This window comes from Schistocerca piceifrons, chromosome 1, assembly GCF_021461385.2.
Source record: "Schistocerca piceifrons isolate TAMUIC-IGC-003096 chromosome 1, iqSchPice1.1, whole genome shotgun sequence".
Classification (NCBI taxonomy): domain Eukaryota; kingdom Metazoa; phylum Arthropoda; class Insecta; order Orthoptera; family Acrididae; genus Schistocerca; species Schistocerca piceifrons.
The window spans coordinates 545,270,501-545,292,192 of NC_060138.1; the positions used below are offsets into that span (position 1 = coordinate 545,270,501).

General features: G+C 41.9%; 1 protein-coding gene across 1 annotated transcript in view; it reads right to left on the reverse strand.

Moving 5' to 3' along the window:
• The window catches only part of LOC124783917 (heat shock protein 70 B2-like), a 144,166-nt gene extending 123,142 nt beyond the window's left edge, over positions 1-21,024 (reverse strand). The window contains exon 1 of the mRNA XM_047254059.1: positions 20,848-21,024. Coding sequence (XP_047110015.1) covers positions 20,848-21,024 — 177 coding nt within the window. The remainder of the gene's footprint in view (positions 1-20,847) is intronic.
• Positions 21,025-21,692: the final 668 nt, after the last annotated feature.

Below are 21,692 nucleotides of genomic sequence, written 5' to 3' on the forward strand. Positions count from 1 at the left end.
CCCCGGTCTGTTCTGCTACGCCTGCGGCCAGACCCCTCCCCCGCCGTCGACGCTCGCCACGTCATTATTCAACGACGGTGCGGCGATTTGGGGGGGGGGGGAGGAGTGTTATAGTGTTATATCCTAGCCAGTAATGCCACCCGAGCCCGCTGCCAAAAGGTTGGCAGCATCAAAGTCCGGACGCCGTCCGCATAAGCAGCGCCAGCGAGACAGGAAATCGCCGCAAGTCTGCGCGCGCCACCGCTGGCTTCTGGTTTATTAAGCGCCGGAGTCGCGAGCGCTAGGACAGTTCTGTATTCGACGCTCAGTTGTATATTCGCCACTGAATTGTGTACTTGCTAGTCAGTTGTGTGTTCATCGCAGCAGAGTTGTTGTTTGTCGTCAGCCGACGCTGACCTAGCCGCTCCGACTCGAACTAGACAGATCTCTGTAGACACGGAGTTCACTACTGTTTCTGTATCTTCGTTAATAAAGATAAGTACCGACTTTTATTTAATCAGAGTGTTTGGGTTTTCATCTTTCTGTTCACTGTTCCAGCGGACCGGTCGGCCCGTTATTAAAAGTGTGGCGGTGACTTCGTAAGCCGTTTCTACAGCGAATTGTTTGTCGCTACGAACACCGCCGCAAAACCCATAACCCCAACTCCCTGCTACTAACAGGTACTACAAACATTACATTTTAGTATACATCAGTGAACAACAATCTTTCTCAAACGCCAATATGAAAATCAAATAGCACACTCTCTCACATTTCCAACACTGGATCTACTAGGAATACTGTCTAACTAGAGTTTACTAAATGCAGTAGTATTCAATACAGTTAAAGTACGGTGACACTGTACCACTCATTCTCGTGCACAAATAAGAGTTTCGATGTAATATATTTTTGTGCGTGATAGTACTGGCACAATAACATGTACCGATACTGCAAAATGTATTCAGTGGCAAGTAGCAACACTGTTCAAAGCAGAAATACATACTCTTTCTGTGACAGGATGCAATAGAACTGAATACCAATTCTGTCAGTGACTGCTAACGTGGGAGTTCTCCATTAAATGCGAGAAGGTACAAAAACAGATGTGAACAAAAATAAGGTAGGAAACAACAAATACCCCTACCACGCATTTAAATCAAGCAGTTCACACATGGATTCGTGGGCAGGAACAAATGAACGCAGAACAGGGTGCAACAAAATCAGTTTCTGTTCTGCATGAAACAAAAACAATTATGGAATCATATACTCTACCTATTATTACAGGTGCGAGAAAAATATCATACAGAATATGACAACAAATTCATAATGCAAATCAAAGAGTGCAATCCACGCAAGAAGTCGTAATCAGGAACACAGTGTTATGAAACCAGGCTCCTTTTATTACGATATCAAAGCAAATATGAAAGACATTGAATCACCCAGTGAGAAACGGAGATGAAGGATTGATTAAAGCTTTGCACAACACAGGGTTGAGGCATTATTCTACTCAAAACTTCGAAGGTACACACTTCCTATGCTTCACATACAACTCTTGGGCCTACAATGGCTTCTAATGTCACGTGACGCGGTTTCAGCCAGTCCTGAACTGCAGACGGTGGTAAACGCAGTGGAAAAGGAAGGCCATACTTTTCTTTAATACAGAGCTTTGGGACTGATAAACTTGCAACGCTCCAAGTGCCATAGCAGTAAACAAACGTGTTATCGAAGTCCCTACATGAGTTTCAACCCTCTCGTGATGGCAGCAGTGATCTCTATACTTTAACAGAAATGTTTCTTACGTAGAAATCGCTATACTCACAGTGAGAATCACTTAAAACTTGCACCGCAAATATTGCGCAAATGGAAGGTGCTACATATATGCGGTTTTCACAAAATAGATTGATAGTAAGTGACTTATATTGTTGCAGTAATACTGAGAAAGCGGTTTTTTTTTTTTGCAAACATATACCTTTTTAAATGGCACAATGCCTATTGACATCAAGAAATTAAAAGCGGTGTAAATAAGAATGCAGTGGTGTCTGTTGCAGATTCTAGTGCGAGTCCTTTGCGAGTATTTTGAAATATTTCCACACCGACACTTGTTCGTGTCATTCAATGTGCAATGTTTTTGTTTATAGTGTGCTTGTGTATTGGTTCAAATGGCTCTGAGCACTATGGGACTTAACATCTGTGGTCATCGGTCCCCTAGAACTTAGAACTACTTAAACCTAACTAACCTAAGGACATCACACACATCCATGCCTGAGGCAGGATTCGAACCTGCGACCGTAGCAGACGCGCGGTTCCGGACTGAGCGCCTAGTGCTTGAGTATTCCTTGGGTTCACTGCCACTTGCTAGTCAGTTAGTAGGCGACAGTCCTAGCAATAGGTCGTTAGTGGACTGTGGAATTTACCACTGGAGAAAAAGCCGACATGCTCTTGTTGTATGGAGACTGTAGGAAAAATGCAGTTCTTTCTTGTACGGTGTATGCAGCAAGATATCACAATAAACGTCTACCATCTCGGCAATTATTTATCAACCTCTTCAAACAGTTACATGAAAGTGGTAGTATAAGATCTAGGCAACGTAACAGAAGGAAGCAAGAGACGACAGAATAGTGGGCAATTAATGTTCTTCCTGCTGTTGCAGTTGATGTGCACGTTAGCTCCCGCGCGATCGCACTAGGAAGTGTCACGAGTCAGGCAAGTGTCCTACGCATTCTCCATCGGCATGGTTCCACACACACACACACACACACACACACACACACATATATATATATATATATATATATATATATATATATCCTTTATTGAGTTTCGATTCCTCCCGAAGGGAGCGGGCTGGCAGCAGCTTAGTATGTCGCTCTTGAGCCTACAGAATTTGTTTTAAAAAGATGAAGATAATAAACAATAAAAACAGGCGATAAAATCGGAGACTTAAATGGTAACATGGCGGAAAAAATCGTGGAACTTAAAACATATAAACAAAGGGATGATGATGCTAATAAAACACTTATGAAACACACAGGTAAAATAATAGACAGACAATTAGAAAACATGGCGACAGTCTGGTTTCTGTTCGCAAGAGACATAAAATTCTCACCCAGCGACAGCATGAGTTCTGTTCGCAACACTTTGGAAAGACGAAAAACACTGAACATTCACTTGAACACTGCCCTAAAAAGTTGGCAAATATGACATACCACAGCCGAGAGCAGGTGGGGGGAACCTGGACAGATGATGGGAAAATAAAAAAGGGGGAAGGAGAGGCAGAAAGGGGTATACAAAAGGACTCGGTAGGGGGTGGGAGGAAGGGGAGAAGGGAGGTATGGAGAGGGTAGGCAGGGAGAAAACAGGATGGAAAGGGGGGGGGGAAGAGGGAGCCCAGGGAAAGGACAGAGGAAAAGAGGGGAGTAGGCTCCATCTCTATCAAATCTCTCTCTATCAAGAGCTGCAAAGATACGTGAGAACCGTGTTAACTTCTCTGTTCACGGGCATCAAGACAGGGTACTCCAATGCAGGGGCGGCTTCTGAGGTAGTGCCGCTGTGCCGTGGCATCACTTGCAGAAAAAAGAAAGAAAGTCTATTTTTCTTGTAAAAACATTGTTTTGGAGTATGTATTTTCTGATTTGAAGAGGCGTGTTTCGCCACGCGCGCTCTCACGGTAGTTTTCTGAAGCTTGGAGCCAACTGCAGATTGGCACTGTGTGTCCTCATAAGTGGTGTGTGAAAGGCTCGGCCGTTGGTTTCTGTACGCTTTTTTCCTTCGTCCAGAGAGCAGTAAAGTGCAGGACCTATAGAAGCACGCTCTGCCATCTAGCGATCATATTAGAACATACCGGGGTGCAGATTTCTTGTAATCCAGTTTTACAATCTTTCGGCAAGTTAATGCTAATGCATCCCTAAACGCTAATTAATGCTTAATTAAATCGAATGCAGAAATAATACACTTAAATATCGTTATAAATAGCTATATGTAATTTGAATGTAATTATGCCCTTATATTTTGCAACTAACAGGGGAACCTCCCCATCGCACCCCCCTCAGATTTAGTTATAAGTTGGCACAGTGGATAAGCCTTGAAAAACTGAAAACAGATCAATCAAGAAAACAGGAAGAAGTTGTGTGGAACTATGAAAAAAACAAGCAAAATATAAAAACTGAGTAGTCCATGGCCAAGATAGGCAACATCAAGGACAATGTGAACTCAGGAGGGCCGTGGTTAGCATGAGCAGCTGCGGAACGAGAAGTCCTTGGTTCAAGTCATCCCTCGAGTGAAAGTTTAATTTTTTATTTTCAGACAATTATTATCTGTCCGTCCGTCCGTCCGATGCGAGGTAACTGCGCCGTAGTATGATGACGCTACACCTAAACAAACATCGAAACACACGACGTCAGTCGACTACAGCGCACGGAAGGAGAGGAATCGGTAGACCTATGACCTTGCGATAAAATGTTTTCGGTTCCCATTGGAGAGGCACGTCCTTTCGTCTACTAATCGCACGGTTTTGCGGAGCGGTCGCAAAACACTAAACTTATTACGGTGAACAGACACGTCAATGAACGAACGGACAGATCATAACTTTGCGACAATAAAGAAAGTATACTTTTAACTAGAGGGAAGACTTGAAACAAGGACTTCTCGTTCCACAGCTGCTTACGCTAACCACGGGACCACGGCGCTCTTGAGCTCATTTTGTCCTTGATGTTGCCTATCTTGCTCATGGACTACTCAGTTTGTATATTTTGAATATTTTTTTCATAGTTCCACACAACTTCTTCCTGTTTTCTCGATTGATCTGTGTTCAGTTTTTCAAGGCCTATCCACTGTGCCAACTTATAACTAAATCTGAGGGGGGTGCGATGGGGAGGTTCCCTTATAAGAGGCATTATTTCAATATTGGTATATTTCACAACAGCACGACTATTGCTGCAGAACAAAGACACTAACGTATTCACCACCTGTTGAGTATTTGTTTTCCAACAAAGGTGTAGTATTTCTGTTTATATTCACTACGTTCGTGTAATGCACTTCTATACAAACACGTTGTAGTTATTGCGAGGTCAGGTAGTTAACCATATGTAGCTGTCTGCACAGTGCTATCTGCAAGGAAAAATTTAGTTGACTGTGAAAATAGCAAACATGAAAAAAGTAAATGAGTTATTAAAAACGCCATTTAGCGACAGGACCCTCAGATAGAAAACACCAGGTACGCCAATCCCGAATCTGAATCTGTAGCAGCAAACAAAAAAATGATGCCGTAAGTTCAATCCAGAAATTTACCAAAAGATGAAATGGATTTGTGGTTGTGAATAAAGCAACGCTGTTTTTTGTTGTCCTTGTGTGTTATTTGGGGGAGATGTTCATTGGCGTTAAGACCGGAATAACTGATACTGGGCATATATGGTCTAAAATGAAAGTACATGAAATGTCAAAGTGACACATGAATAATGTGCTTAGTCTTTCATTTCTAGGCAAAACCAACATTCAGCAGAAATTAGATCCGCAATATAGACAAAAAATATACAGCCACAACAATGGTGTAGAAAAGAATAATGTATATTGAATTTAATTGTAAACTGTATTCGGTTCTGTGGTGCTTTGGAACTGCCTCTCAGGGGCCACGATGAATCTGATGCCTCCCAAAATAAGGGGTTTTTCGCAAGCTAATTCAGTTTGGCGCGGAACTGGATAAATATCTTCAAGTTCATCTCATTCAAGCATCAGTATTCAAAGGCATTTCTAAGACTTCAGAACAAATTACTGCAATGCACGTTGGAAGTGTACTATGATGAAGTTGGTAAAGAAATACAACGTGCCGATTATGTTGCAATAATCGCGGATGAAAGCACATATGTGTCTTGCGAATTTCAATTGGTTATTGTTTTGTGTTATGTTGTTGAGGGAAAACCTGTTGAAAGATTTTGGAACATTGCTAATCCAGTAAGTCAGAATGCCCATACTGTAGCTGAGAATATTCTGAAAGAAACTGAACCATTAATTGGCGATGATCGAGCAACACTAATACCTGAGAATTACGATGGTGCCAACGGCATGAGTGGCAAGTCGAACGGGGTTCAGAAATTAATTAAAGACAAATACCCAAATGCAAACTACATCCATTGTTATACGCTTCAGTTCAGCCTTACGGATACGACAGCCTCTGTTAATCGCAAGGCCCGCATCTTTTTTGCAGACTTCAGGTAAGTGTTGCATAGCATTGTGTATGTGGCGAGATGGAATTACTATTCGCGAGTAGTAAAAAATGTTTTTAAAAACAGGGAAAAATCTTATTACTGTTATGGAATTCACTGAAATAAGTGAGAGCATAAAACTATCTTCTACTATTGAAAAAGCTGGTTCATACAAACAAAGACAGCAAGATAACGAATTCATTTTTTGGCTATCATTTTTGTATAAGATAATGCCTCATGCAGGCGTATTTTTTAATCAGCTTTAGAAGAAGATAACCGAACCGACCACAGCAACGCAAGACAACCAGAACTTTGAAGCGGTAATGCAAAACATCAGAGATGACATTGACTCCATCCTTAAAGAGATTAGTTTCGAAAATGACGAAACGACGCCTGCCAAGAAGCCACGAATTCTTGATGGGCATAGAAAAAGAGATGATTTGGGAGTGTGCGATGCCGTCCTATCTGAAATAAAATTGCGTTTTCAGTTCACTGGACACCTCATTGCAGCCAACGTATTTGATGTAAATCAGTTTGACAAATACATCACAGATTTTCTAGACAAATACCTTGAAATTAAAGACACATACATATATTTCTGGCAAAAAGGAAGCCGAAGGGTGAGCTTCAAGTCTTCTATGCTGGGCCTGAGTTATGAGCAATTGCTGAGGCAGTTCCATTTCCTTCTTTGATTCTAGAGGATGAACTTCGTGGCACATTCGACGAGACTGTTACAAAGTTTTGAAACTGCTAATCACGACACCTATCTTGACATCAGAAGCTGAGCAATGCTTTTCAATGCTCAAGAGAATTACAACGTTCCTATGAAACACCATGAAAGAAGAATGACTGAGTGCGTTAGGGATACCATCCTGTGAAAGGTCATTCGTGTGTAAAATTGAACATTTCAATCTGAGATGACAGATTTACTTGCAATAAGAAGGAGCGACGAATCGATTTTTTCTGTATCGTTCCTACTAATTATTTTGTAGCTGTCTTTTCCAAGTCATGGACTTGCTGCTTTTGGTGAGTACAATGCTTTTAGTTTTATATGTTAGTAATTTGATTAAATTTGCTTCGCAAAATCCAGATTACAAGTTCGAATAATTTATACATGCTCTGTTATTTCTCATACTGGCACTCATGTTGTAGCGGACACTTATCTGGCAGTCGGCCGCGAATGTAAAACAAACGGAGAGTTCTGGCTGTCGAGAGGGAGAAGTGCGGAGTGGGGGTACAAGCCACGCCTCCCTCTCACGGGGCTGGCAGCCTACGTCAGTGTTTTGTGCTCCTGGGAAGGCAGAACCGATGTAATAATGGACATAGGGATCGCTCATTCCATCTGGTGTGAGAGTCATATTCTAACCCTGTGACAGAGTAAGACTGCTCTCTGTACTCATTTCAAAATAAGAAAAGGAAGCAACCAGCAAGCGCAACTCAAACAACTTAAAGCGGAGCACATAAATCATTTGGTAACGGCTAGAGAGCAGTTGTTAGCTGACGTTGGTGGTGTCGTTGTTACGTGGTAGTTCAGGTCCGATTTCCACCGGTATCTTAAGCAAAACACCCCCTGCTTACGACTGCCACGTAAAAGTGACCGAACATTCCCCGTGAGGAGTCAATAATTGTGCTGTTGGTATGTGTGCGCGCGTGTGCATTTGTGTGTGAGACGGAGATTTTCGGAGTTAGTGTTACGTTTTATATCGCATGCAGACATGCGAAAACATAGCTAAAGCAACCCCCCCCCCCCTCTCTCTCTCTCACACACTCTTTCTCTCTAACGAACACTTGCTATCATGTTCTCCAGGAATATATCAATCTCTTACTGTGAATAAGAAGGGTGCTGTTGCAATAAGTGTTTATTTCTGTTTCTCTATACGTTTTGTTTGATGTAATATCTTATGAAATACATGGATTACCAACAAAATTCCGTATATGTTCGATGCTACGAAACTAAGTTTTTTTTTTTTTTTGTTTTTTTTTGCAACACCAGTAGAATGCTTGAGCGGCCGCCACTGCTCCAATGTATCATGTATCTTGTTTAGACACGAAGTCACGTTTACCAGTCATGGCCAGGGAGCCGGAACATGTCTGTCTCTTGACAGTCCCCGTTGGCTTCGTCAAGTGGAACTTCTGCGTCCATCGAGTGTAAAGGCGTGGTGTGAGATAGTAAACCTCAACTCATAGGCCTGTTTTTCATAGACAGAACAGTGAACATGCAGAAGTATCGCAGACGCCTAACAGACCACCTGACATGGATGCTAGGAGACATTGCTCTGAAGACTAGGAGGAACCAGTGGTACCAGCAAGATAGCTGTCCAGCCCATAGCGCCCTAAGCATTACATCATGTCTTCACGAATTATTTTCAAATCGTTGGACTGGACGCAGAGGACCCGTACTTTGGCCAGTCCGTTACCCAGATTTTCAGTTGGAAAAACTGAAAGACGCTATCTAAAAGGACATACCAACTACTCCCAGTGGTATGCAGCGACGTATTACTGCAGCCTTCTCGGACACCGTGACAGAATAGCAGAAAGGAGATATTGTATTTGGACATAACCAAACAACGCCGCCGGCCGTTGTGGCCGAGCGCTTCTAGGCGCTTCAGTCTGGAACCGCGCGACCGCTACGGTCGCAGGTTCGAATCCTGCTTCGGGCATGGATGTGTGTGATGTCCTTAGGTTAGTTAGGTTTAAGTAGTTCTAAGTTCTAGGGGACTCATGACCTCAAATGTTAAGTCCCATAGTGCTCAGAGCCATTTTGAGCCAAACAACGCCACGAGTGATGTTTTTCGATTTGTTGGTTATTAGCGTGGACTTTCCAATGTGTCTACAAGAAAAGGTGTACCACACACAACCATGTAACTTGGCACGCAACAGTGCTCGTACAAAGACCCTAGGTGCCAGGAATCAGAAACGAGTGTGTCGCCTTGACAATGACAAGAGGTTTCAAACCTGCAGGAATTGCTGCTGTCAGTGAATGTACATCTACATCTACATCTACATTTATACTCCGCAAGCCACCCAACGGTGTGTGGCGGAGGGCACTTTACGTGCCACTGTCATTACCTCCCTTTCCTGTTGCAGTCGCGTATGGTTCGCGGGAAGAACGACTGTCTGAAAGCCTCCGTGCGCGCTCTAATCTCTCTAATTTTACATTCGTGATCTCCTCGGGAGGTATAAGTAGGGGGAAGCAATATATTCGATACCTCATCCAGAAACGCACCCTCTCGAAACCTGGCGAGCAAGTTACACCGCGATGCAGAGCGCCTCTCTTGCAGAGTCTGCCACTTGAGTTTATTAAACATCTCCGTAACGCTATCACGCTTACCAAATAACCCTGTGACGAAACACGCCGCTCTTCTTTGGATCTTCTCTATCTCAACCGTCAGACCGATCTGGTACGGATCCCACACTGATGAGCAATACTCAAGTATAGGTCGAACGAGTGTTTTGTAAGCCACCTCCTTTGTTGATGGACTACATTTTCTAAGCACTCTCCCAATGAATCTCAACCTGGTACCCGCCTTACCAACAATTAATTTTATATGATCATTCCACTTCAAATCGTTCCGCACGCATACTCCCAGATATTTTACAGAAGTAACTGCTACCAGTGTTTGTTCCGCTATCATATAATCATACAATAAAGGATCCTTCTTTCTATGTATTCGCAATACATTACATTTGTCTATGTTAAGGGTCAGTTGCCACTCCCTGCACCAAGTGCCTATCCGCTGTAGATCTTCCTGCATTTCGCTACAATTTTCTAATGCTGCAACTTCTCTGTATACTACAGCATCATCTGCGAAAAGCCGCATGGAACTTCCGACACTATCTACTAGGTCATTTATATATATTGTGAAAAGCAATGGTCCCATAACACTCCCCTGTGGCATGCCAGAAGTTACTTTAACGTCTGTAGACGTCTCTCCATTGATAACAACATGCTGTGTTCTGTTTGCTAAAAACTCTTCAATCCAGCCACACAGCTGGTCTGATATTCCGTAGGCTCTTACTTTGTTTATCAGGCGACACTGCGGAACTGTATCGAACGCCTTCCGGAAGTCAAGAAAAATAGCATCTACCTGGGAGCCTGTATCTAATATTTTCTGGGTCTCATGAACAAATAAAGCGAGTTGGGTCTCACACGATCGCTGTTTCCGGAATCCATATTGATTCCTACATGGTAGATTCTGGGTTTCCAAAAACGACATGATACTCGAGCAAAAAACATGTTCTAAGATTCTACAACAGATCGACGTCAGAGACATAGGTCTATAGTTTTGCGCATCTGCTCGACGACCCTTCTTGAAGACTGGGACTATCTGTGCTCTTTTCCAATCATTTGGAACCCTCCGTTCCTCTAGAGACTTGCGGTACACGGCTGTTAGAAGGGGGGCAAGTTCTTTCGCGTTCCAGTTTCCAGGCGAAAAATGCAAAGGGAAATGCGTCCAATAAACATTATGGGTCAGATACATCATAAAAGGCCATTGGCCACAGCAGCACATAAAACTGAATGTTTTCAGTGGACCAAACGACTCAGAAACTGGGTAATAGCTTATTGGAGGCGTGTTGTGTGGTCCAATGATTCGTGATTTCTCTCTCTTTTGAAATGATACGAAGCACAGGGAACTCACGCGGCCCAAGAAGGCGTTTAACCTGCAGATTGTGAGGGTGTGGTTCAGGTTGTAAGTGGTTTCTTGTTATTTTGGTGCTGTTCCTTGTGCCAGGACTTGGGCCCTCTCATTTAGGTCACAGTAAATGTGAACCAGGATGTTTATTTCTATCTTATCTGTGATCAAGTACTGCCACTTGTTCTACACATTCATGATGAGTATGCTGTGGCTACCCCATCTTTCAAGATGACAACAGCTATGTTCAACGGTCTTCATGCCTACTTTCCTCTGACGAACACTGTGGCATACTATTGCACGTCGAATGGCTCTTTAAATCAGCCAATGTTAACCCTACAGTAAACGCCTGGGACTGTTTGGTACAGTGGGTGAAACTTGGCAGTAAACATGTCCACAGTTTCGTAGCTTTGCGAGATCTGATCGTCAATGAGTGGCTTCAGCTCAGTACTATATACTGGAAGAAACTAGTGGACACACTTCCTCTCCGAACTGAGCCCGTTGTCTAGGTTAGAGGTGGTTTCAGCTTAATGTAACCTGAGGATGACTAATGTTTTGTCTGGCATGCTTACATGAGCTATATTGAGTAAGTTGTGGGGGAGAGCCTGTTCAAGCTCACTATGCATTGCTGCCAGATTCCCCCATCACTTCCCACCTTTCCAGAGGTAAAATAGTCCCCCATTCGGATCTCCGGGCGGGGACTACTCAAGAGGATGTCGTTATCAGGAGAAAGAAAACTGGCGTTCTACGGATCGGAGCGTGGAATGTCAGATCCCTTAATCGGGCAGGTAGGTTAGAAAATTTAAAAAGGGAAATGGATAGGTTAAAGTTAGATATAGTGGGAATTAGTTCGGTGGCAGGAGGAACAAGACTTCTGGTCAGGTGAATACAGGGTTATAAACACAAAATCAAATAGGGGTAATGCAGGAGTAGGTTTAATAATGAATAGGAAAATAGGAATGCGGGTAAGCTACTACAAACAGCATAGTGAACGCATTATTGTGGCCAAGATAAATACGAAGCCCACACTTACTACAGTAGTGCAAGTTTATCTGCCAACTAGCTCTGCAGATGACGAAGAAATTGAAGAAATGTATGATGAAATAAAAGAAATTATTCAGATTGTGAAGGGTGACGATAATTTAATAGTCATGGGTGACTGGAATTCGGTAGTAGGAAGAGTGAGAGAAGGAAACGTAGTAGGTGAATATGGATTGGGGCTAAGAAATGAAAGAGGTAGCCGCCTGGTGGAATTTTGCACAGAGCACAACTTAATCATAGCTAACACTAGGTTCAAGAATCATAAAAGAAGGCTGTATACATGGAAGAAGCCTGGAGATACTGACAGGTTTCTGATAGATTATATAATGGTAAGACAGAGATTTAGGAACCATGTTTTAAATTGTAAGACATTTCCAGGGGCAGATGTCGACTCTGACCACAATCTATTGGTTATGACTTGCACATTAAAACTGAAGAAACTGCAAAAAGGTGGGAATTTAAGGAGATGGGACCTGGATAAACTGAAAGAACGAGAGGTTGTACAAAGTTTCAGGGAGAGCATAAGGGAACAATTGACAGGAATGGGGGAAAGAAATACAGTAGACGAAGAATGGATAGCTCTGAGGGATGAAGTAGTGAAGGCAGCAGGGGATCAAGCAGGTAAAAAGACGGGGGCTAGTAGAAATCCTTGGGTAACAGAAGAAATATTGAATTTAATTGATGAAAGGAGAAAATATAAAAATGCAGTAAATGAAGCAGGCAAAAAGGAATACAAACGTCTCAAAAATGAGATCGACAGGAAGTGCAAAATGGCTAAGCAGGGATGGCTAGAGGACAAATGTAAGGATTTAGAGGCTTATCTCACTAGGGGTAAGATAGATACTGCCTATAGGAAAATTAAAGAGACCTTTGGAGATAAGAGAACCACTTGTATGAACATCAAGAACTCAGATGGAAACCCAGTTCTAAACAAAGAAGGGAAAGCAGAAAGGTGGAAGGAGTATATAGAGGGTCTATACAAGGGCGATGTACTTGAGGACAATATTATGGAAATGGAAGAGGATGTAGATGAAGATGAAATGGGAGATATAATACTGCGTGAAGAGTTTGATAGAGCACTGAAAGACCTGAGTCGAAACAAGGCCCCAGGAGTAGACAACATTCCATTTGAACTACTGACAGCCTTGGGAGAGCCAGTCCTGACGGAACTCTACCATCTGGTGAGCAACATGTATGCGACAGGGGAAATACCCTCAGACTTTAAGAAGAATATAATAATTCCAATCCCAAAGAAAGCAGGCGTTGAAAGATGTGAAAATTACCGAACTATCAGTTCAATAAGTCACAGTTGCAAAATACTAACGCGAATTCTTTACAGACGAATGGAAAAACTAGTAGAAACCGACCTTGGGGATGATCAGTTTGGATTCCGTAGAAATATGGGAACACGTGAGGCTATACTGACCCTACGACTTATCTTAGAAGCTAGATTAAGAAAAGGCAAACCTACGTTTCTAGCATTTGTAGACTTAGAGAAAGCTTTTGGCAATGTTGACTGGAATACTCTCTTTCAATGTCTGAAGGTGGCAGGGGTAAAATGCAAGGAGCGAAAGGCTATTTACAATTTGTACAGAAAGCAGATGGCAGTTATAAGAGTCGATGGGCATGAAAGGGAAGCAGTGGTTGGGAAGAGCGTGAGACAGGGTTGTAGCCTCTCCCCGATGTTATTCAATCTGTTTATTGAGCAAGCAGTGAAGGAAACAAAAGAAAAATTCGGAGTAGGTATTAAAATCCATGGAGAAGAAATAAAGACTTTGAGGTTCGCCGATGACATTGTAATTCTGTCAGGGACAGCAAAGGACTTGGAAGAGCAGTTGAACGGAATGAATAGTGTCTTGAAAGGAGGATATAAGATGAACATCAACAAAAGCAAAACGAGGATAATGGAATGTAGTCGAATTAAGTCGAGTGATGCTGAGGGAATTACGAGGGCAGTTCAATAAGTAATGCAACACATTTTTTTCTCGGCCAATTTTGGTTGAAAAAACCGGAAATTTCTTGTGGAATATTTTCAAACATTCCCGCTTCGTCTCGTATAGTTTCATTGACTTCCGACAGGTGGCATCGCTGTACGGAGCTGTTAAAATGGCGTCTGTAACGGATGTGCGTTGCAAACAACGGGCAGTGATCGAGTTTCTTTTGGCGGAAAACCAGGGCATCTCAGATATTCATAGGCGCTTGCAGAATATCTACGGTGATCTGGCAGTGGACAAAAGTACGGTGAGTTGTTGGGCAAACCGTGTGTCATCATCGCCGCAAGGTCAAGCAAGACTGTCTGATCTCCCGCGTGCAGGCCGGCCGTGCACAGCTGTGACTCCTGCAATGGCGGAGCGTGCGAACACACTTGTTTGAGATGATCGACGAATTACCATCAAACAACTCAGTGCTCAACTTGACATCTCTGTTGGTAGTGCTGTCACAATTGTTCACCAGTTGGGATATTCAAAGGTTTGTTCCCGCTGGGTCCCTCGTTGTCTAGCCGAACACCATAAAGAGCAAAGGAGAACCATCTGTGCGGAATTGCTTGCTCGTCATGTGGCTGAGGGTGACAATTTCGTGTCAAAGATTGTTACAGGCGATGAAACATGGGTTCATCACTTAGAACCTGAAACAAAACGGCAATCAATGGAGTGGCGCCACACCCACTCCCCTACCAAGAAAAATTTAAAGCCATACCCTCAGCCGGTAAAGTCATGGTTACAGTCTTCTGGGATGGTGAAGGGGTTATTCTGTTCGATGTCCTTCCCCATGGTCAAATGATCAACTCTGAAGTGTATTGTGCTACTCTTCAGAAATTGAAGAAACGACTTCAGCGTGTTCGTAGGCACAAAAACCTGAACAAACTTCTCCTTCTTCATGACAACGCAAGACCTCACACAAGTCTTTGCACCCGAGAGAGAGGTGCTTACAAAACTTCAGTGGACTATTCTTCCTCATGCACCCTACAGCCCCGATCTCGCACCGTCGGATTTCCATATGTTGGCCCAATGAAGGACGCAATCCGTGGGAGGCACTACGTGGATGATGAAGAAGTTATTGATGCAGTACGACGTTGGCTCCGACATCGACCAGTAGAATGGTCCCGTGCAGGCATACAGGCCCTCATTTCAAGGTGGCGTAAGGCCGTACCATTGAATGGAGATTACGTTGAAAAATAGTGTTGTGTAGCTAAAAGATTGGGGAATAACCTGGTGTATTTCAATGCTGAATAAAACAACCCCTGTTTCAGAAAAAAAATGTGTTGCATTACTTATTGAACTGCCCTCGTAGATTAGGAAATGAGACACTTAAAGTAGTAAAGGAGTTTAGCTATTTGGGGAGCAAAATAACTGATGATGGTCGAAGTAGAGAGGATATAAAATGTAGACTGGCAATGGCAAGGAAAGCGTTTCTGAAGAAGAGAAATTTGTTAACATCGAGAATAGATTTAAGTGTCAGGAAGTCATTTCTGAAAGTATTTGTATGGAGTGTAGCCATGTATGGAAGTGAAGCATGGATGATAAATAGTTTGGACAAGAAGAGAATAGAAGCTTTCGAAATGTGGTGCTACAGAAGAATGCTGAAGATTAGATGAGTAGATCACATAACTAATGAGGAAGTATTGAATAGGATTGGGGAGAAGAGAAGTTTGTGGCACAAACTGACCAGAAGAAGGGATCGGTTGGCAGGATATGTTCTGAGGCATCAAGGGATCTCCAGTTTAGTATTGGAAAGCAGCATGGAGGGTAAAAATCGTAGAGGGAGACCAAGAGATGAATACCCTAAGCAGATTCAGAAGGATGTAGGCTGCAGTAGGTACTGGGAGATGAAGAAGCTTGCACAGGATAGAGTAGCATGGAGAGCTGCATCAAACCAGTATCAGGACTGAAGACTACAACAACAACAACCCCTCCAACGTATATATAATTTCTTTCTTTGGTGACAGTTTTTTGTACAGTACATACATAGATCTAATTTTGGCAGAAACATTTTACAGAAAATGTCCAGAGATACATATTTCTTTTGTGGCATAATAGTAAAGACTAGTAGCATTCAAACAAAACTAAAATATACACTTAAGAATAATCTATGTACAGTACATTTCCCATGGTGGTGTGTTACACTTCTCAGTCAAAACAATATTAGAGAGAGATAGACTTGTTTACTACAGTTATCGTCTGTTGAAATGAAACCCTCTGATGAAAAGTCTATTCAATGTCGAAATCGTTTATTGTGTAAATTCAAAGATGTGGTTACGGATTCTGGTGTAGGATGTGCTGTGTTAGTAAAACTGGCATATCGTAATAGTCTCCATAATGCGTACAGTCATTTCCAACATATCTGGAGCGCCTAGTTCCATGCAATGGTTCCCTCTCCAGGCTGATGACGATGCTGGAGGATAAACAGAGATATGTAATACACAACAAAAACCTCCAGTAGTGCATTAAATTATGGATGAGCTAATTAGAAGTCACTTACGCTATCACCTTCAATTAGTCACGCTGGCTGAAGAAGTATTTTGATATTAAGCGAGCATGAGGGATTCTACAATGAATGACCTTGAAAAAGATTTTTGTAAACTCATAAACAACGCAATATCCAGCAAGACAATGGAGAATTTGAGAAATCATCATGAAATTTGGTTTGATTCTTAGTGTATATATTAGTTTTATTTCAGTGCTGCTAGTCTTTCTTATTAAAGTAAAAAAGAAAAATACATCTCTGGACATTTCCTATAAAACTATTGCTTCCAACTTGATCTTTTTTATCAGTTTCATATGCATTTACGGTCACCATTTTCTTAGCATTTCCCAATGTTTACCTTCATATAGTATGAAATTTAGAAGTTTCATTTAATCTTTTTCATTTCCATAGTATAATTTTTAAGGCTTCCTGCAGATTATCCCCTCAGGATGAGTGTATGACATGCATATGAACTTACCCATAGTAGACAATGTACTGACGTAGTTACAGGTTGGTACACAATCTTTTAAACAGAAATTCCTATAAGGTTTGTCTGTATTGCCCCTCACTCCATTTTCTTGTTTTATCAATAACCAGAAATCTATGCTGTTCGTGATTGCAGCAATCCCCACATATGGTTATAAATTCATTTAATGTCATGCTTCTTTTTCCAAAAAACGTCAGAGTCTATTAAGACCATCTCACTAACATTCTAACGTAGTTGAAACTGGGACAGGATCCTGAAACAGTGTAGTACTAAACGAGCAACTGCGGACAAGATAGGTCAGTAGTATGAAAATAAACATGTAATTTCTTCATTTATGCCGTTGCAAAACCCGCAGCAATTCTCATTTCACCAGCTTTCAGTGGCCTTGAAAAATTAAACGTATGGCAGTTATAAGAGTCGAAACGTCATTTTTTCGGATGAAACAAGGTTCTGTTTACAGCATCATGATGGGCGCATCCGTGGTTGGCGACATCGCGGTGAACGCACATTGGAAGCGTGTATTCGTCATCGCCATACTGGCGTATCCCCGGCGTGATGGTATGGGGTGCCATTGGTTACACGTCTCGGTCACCTCTTGTTCGCACTGACGGCACTTTGAACAGTGGACGTTACATTTCAGATGTGTTACGACCCGAGGCTCTACCCTTCATTCGCTCCCTGCGAAACCCTACATTTCAGCAGGATAATGCACGACCGCATGTTGCAGGTCCTGTACGGGCCTTTATGGAAACAGAAAATGTTCGACTGCTGTCCTGGCCAGCACATTCTCCAGATCTCTCACCAATTGAAAACGTCTGGTCAATGGTGGCCGAGCAACTGGCTCGTCACAATACGCCAGTCACTACTCCTGATGAACTGTGGCATCGTGTTGAAGCTGCATGGGCAGCTGTACCTGTACACGCCATCCAAGCTCTGTTTGACTCAGTTCCCAGGCGTATCAAGGCCGTTATTACGGCCAGAGGTGGTTGTATTGGGTACTGATTTCTCAGGCTCTATGCACCCAAATTTCGTGAAAATGTTATCACATGTCAGTTCTAGTATAATATATTTGTCCAATGAATACCCGTTTATCATCTGCATTTCTTCTTGGTGTAGCAATTTTAATGGCCAGTAGTGTATATTACGAGTTTTGACTGAACGGCAGTCAGCAATAGGCTTTTCATGCGAAAGCCTCTGAAAATCTGACGGCTGTTGAGTGAACAATTGAGACAGGAAAACAAAAAAGTAGATGAGGGAACATATCAGAATGGAAGACGCAGTTATAAGTCCACTTTATACTGTACGTCCCCTATAGCTGACCGGTTAAATCAGTTCAAAGGTCACAGGAAGGCCAGTACATACTACCTCCAGTACCACCATACTTCGTAAAGCACTGTGCTACTCAAACAAACCTTGGAGTTGACGACAAGTTTACCTTCCTAGCTCTGCTACAGACCTCAACAGGGACAATCACCAATGGATTCTACACAATACGGGATGCAACGCTACAAAGAAGTGATTTAATTTCTGTAAGAGCCTGAATGTGCTGGGTGTGACAGAGGAAACAACTAATTAAATGATGACGCTAGGAATCTACTACAACCCCTTACATATTGTTCCCATAGGGGTCATGAGGATAACATTAGATTAATCACAGCACTCAGAAAGGCATTTTAAAATCATTTTCTCCGCATTCCATTCATGATTGGAACGGGGAAAAGCGCTAATAATGGTACAGTGGGACGTAACTTCTGCCATGAGCTTCACGATGGTTCGCAGAATATGAATGTAGATGTAGAAAATCAACTTGTATCGCGTTTCATCTCCATACCATCTATTAGTTAGGCCAATCGTCTGTAGATGTTCTGGAAGCCTCAGACTGTAGGGAACAACATGCAGCACAAAATTCTGTTTCAAAAGAACTGTCTCTGAAGCTTCAGCATCTGCACAAAAGTAGTCATTTAAATGGTTCGGCTTTATATGTGTGTCAAAATCCTGGAAGACTCAGGACAATAACTTGAAACAATGTCGATTTCCCCCAGTGGCTTGTAGTAGGCAACTGTCCAGAACTGCGTGAGAACAATCTCAAACGATTCAAACGGATTAATACAAATGAAATCACCTACAGTTAGTAAGAACCATAATCACGACAGTTTATTTTCCTCAGCCATGCCTAAGCACAGAAGCACAATCTAATAATAAATCTGAAGGAAGAGCCGCAATGCAGTACCAGTATCAATGTAGACCTAAGAACTGCCATTATTTGCATATCTTCGAATAATAAAGTCTATTTATAACTCGACCTGAATGCCGTTTTATCTGCATTCAGCCTGAAGCGCTGTAATCGAAAATGCACGTGATTGTTCCTGAGATGTTATAATGAGAGGGATAAAATATTTCCCGTATAAAGCAATGCAACCACACGGACTAAAAGCTCACTTGTTCGATATTGTAGCTCATTTACAATTAATTTCCATGATATCCATTTAATATTTGAATCGAGTTGGAAATCTTGCCTGTCTATGCTGATTGATACCTACATCTACATACGTACGTACTATGCATGGCAGAGGATACGTAGCAGATTTGGGCTTCTTCATGCTATAGTCATGAGCATGGGAAGAATGACTGTTTAAATGCCTCTGTGCATGCTGTAATTAGTCTAATTTTGTCTTCATGGACGCTAAGGGAGCTTTACGTAAGGGCCTGAAGAATATCTCTGGATCCTTCAAAAAATACTGGTTCTTGAAATTTTGTAAGTAGGCTTTTGCGGGATAACTGACGCCTATTTTCAAGAGTCTCTCATTTCAAGTTTTTCAATATTTTCCTCATACTCTCCCGTGGAAAAAAACTGCGTTCTTTTGCGCCACACTTCTTTTGTATGTTCAGTATCCCCTGTAAATGCTATTTGGTACGCTTCCCACACATATGTTCACTATTCCAAAATGGGATGCACAAGTGGTTTGTTATCAATCTCTTCTCTAGACTGTATTTTCCCAGTACTTTGCTAACGAGCTGAAGTCTGCCACTTGCTATCCCTACAATTCGTTAAATGAAAGTATTTTTAAGATGGGACTGATTGTAATTGTGAGTTGTTGATACTGAAGTCATACAATACTACGGTTTTTCGTTTTGTGACTTACAGAATTTTACATTTCCGTGCATTTAAATACAGCTGCCAATATTTGCATTACTTTGAAATCTTATCAAGATCTGATTGCATATTTCTGCAACAATTTTCGGACAGTACTTTGTTGTTGATAACTGTATCACATGCGAAAACTCCGAGGTTGCTGTTAACATTGGTTGTCAGGATGTTAATATACAACATGAACAGCTAGAGTTCAAACACTTCCCTGCGGCATACCTGAAGTTGCTTTTGCTTGTGTCCATGACCTTCATCTAAAATAATATATTGTGTCTTCCTTACCAATCCGAGAGTTGTATAATGTTCTATGGTTAAAATGGGAGCTGAAACAGTTGCAAATTCTATGTGGAATCTGATAGGAATCACATCCGTGAAATTTTACGTACGCCAGCGGCGGCATAGTGTGCTGACGTTGGCAACGACCGCCCATGAAGTAAGTAATTAATGCTCTTCGTGCACTATTGTTGAAAGGTTCTTGTTTGTAACCTTGTCCGCTCAGTAAATTAGTTATCGTCGTAAAGCGAACTTTTCGTAATAAAACTTTTGCGTTGGTATGAATGTCACATAATGCCCAGCATTCAACGGTCCTTTTCAACATTAGCACACTACGTCGTCGGTGACGTAAGTAAATTTTAGCCGTAACACCCGTCTTCGCAGTGGCGTGGGAGGTAAATCTGGACAGTAAAGGAACATTTATAAAACGACGCACGTTTTTGTCTATGGCCGTTGTTCAAGTCATATTAGACAGAAAATCTCAGAGCTGCAGACAGCATCAATACCGTTGAAATGAAAATGTAATACGTAATAATTCGGTCTATACTTGAGTTCGAACTTGAAGGAAAGCACACAGAAATTGTCTCAAAATATTCAAAGGACTGAACACATAACATAAACACACGTTACCTGATTCTTGGCTGCCTCTCCTAAGAGTCTCTCGGTTTCCGTAAACGCAATATAACTCGGTGTTGTGCGGCTGCCTTGTTCATTCGCGATGATTTCCACTTTCCCAGCTTGGAAGACGCCAACGCACGAGAACGTTGTCCCCAAGTCGATTCCTACGGGAGGCGCTCTGCTTGACATGATTGCCAGATGGTTGGTCTATCTCACAAACAATTTTATACTCCCGGTCAGGTATGCTGCTTTTGGTTTTTGAGTGTGTCTTCGTAACAGAGACATGAATACTTGTAAATTTGATTGGCCTAATTTGTTTATTTCAGTGTCATCATCACACAATCTATGGAAGTTTTTATAATCCGCAGATGTTACAGATGTTTAAACACTGCGATAAACAGTTGAATGGCACAAAAAATTCTAAACTGCTGAGAAAATTACAGGTACAGATTTGCTCTGCATAAATTTGTATGGAAATCTTATATTACGATATCGAAAGTAATTACATCGTGATTATGGTACAACACTAGTTTTCGGTAGTTACTGAAGGATCTGTGCGGGTGAATTCAAAGGCTGGAGCATACAGAAAAGTTGTTAGTCCCACATCTTAAAAATATGAGACACTTACTTTCATTGCGTGTGTTCACCAACCAGTAAAGAATATAAAAATAGATCTAAGCTTATAACTGTTAGACAAATAACAATGTATTATGTACAGGATTAGAACAAGAAACAGGCAGGATTTACATGTGCGAAGGAAAAATAGTTATCTCCAAAAACAATTTTCTAACTGGGAATAAAGTTATGTAATATGGTTGTCCAAATGTTTAAAGAGAGAAATCAAACAAATTTATTCT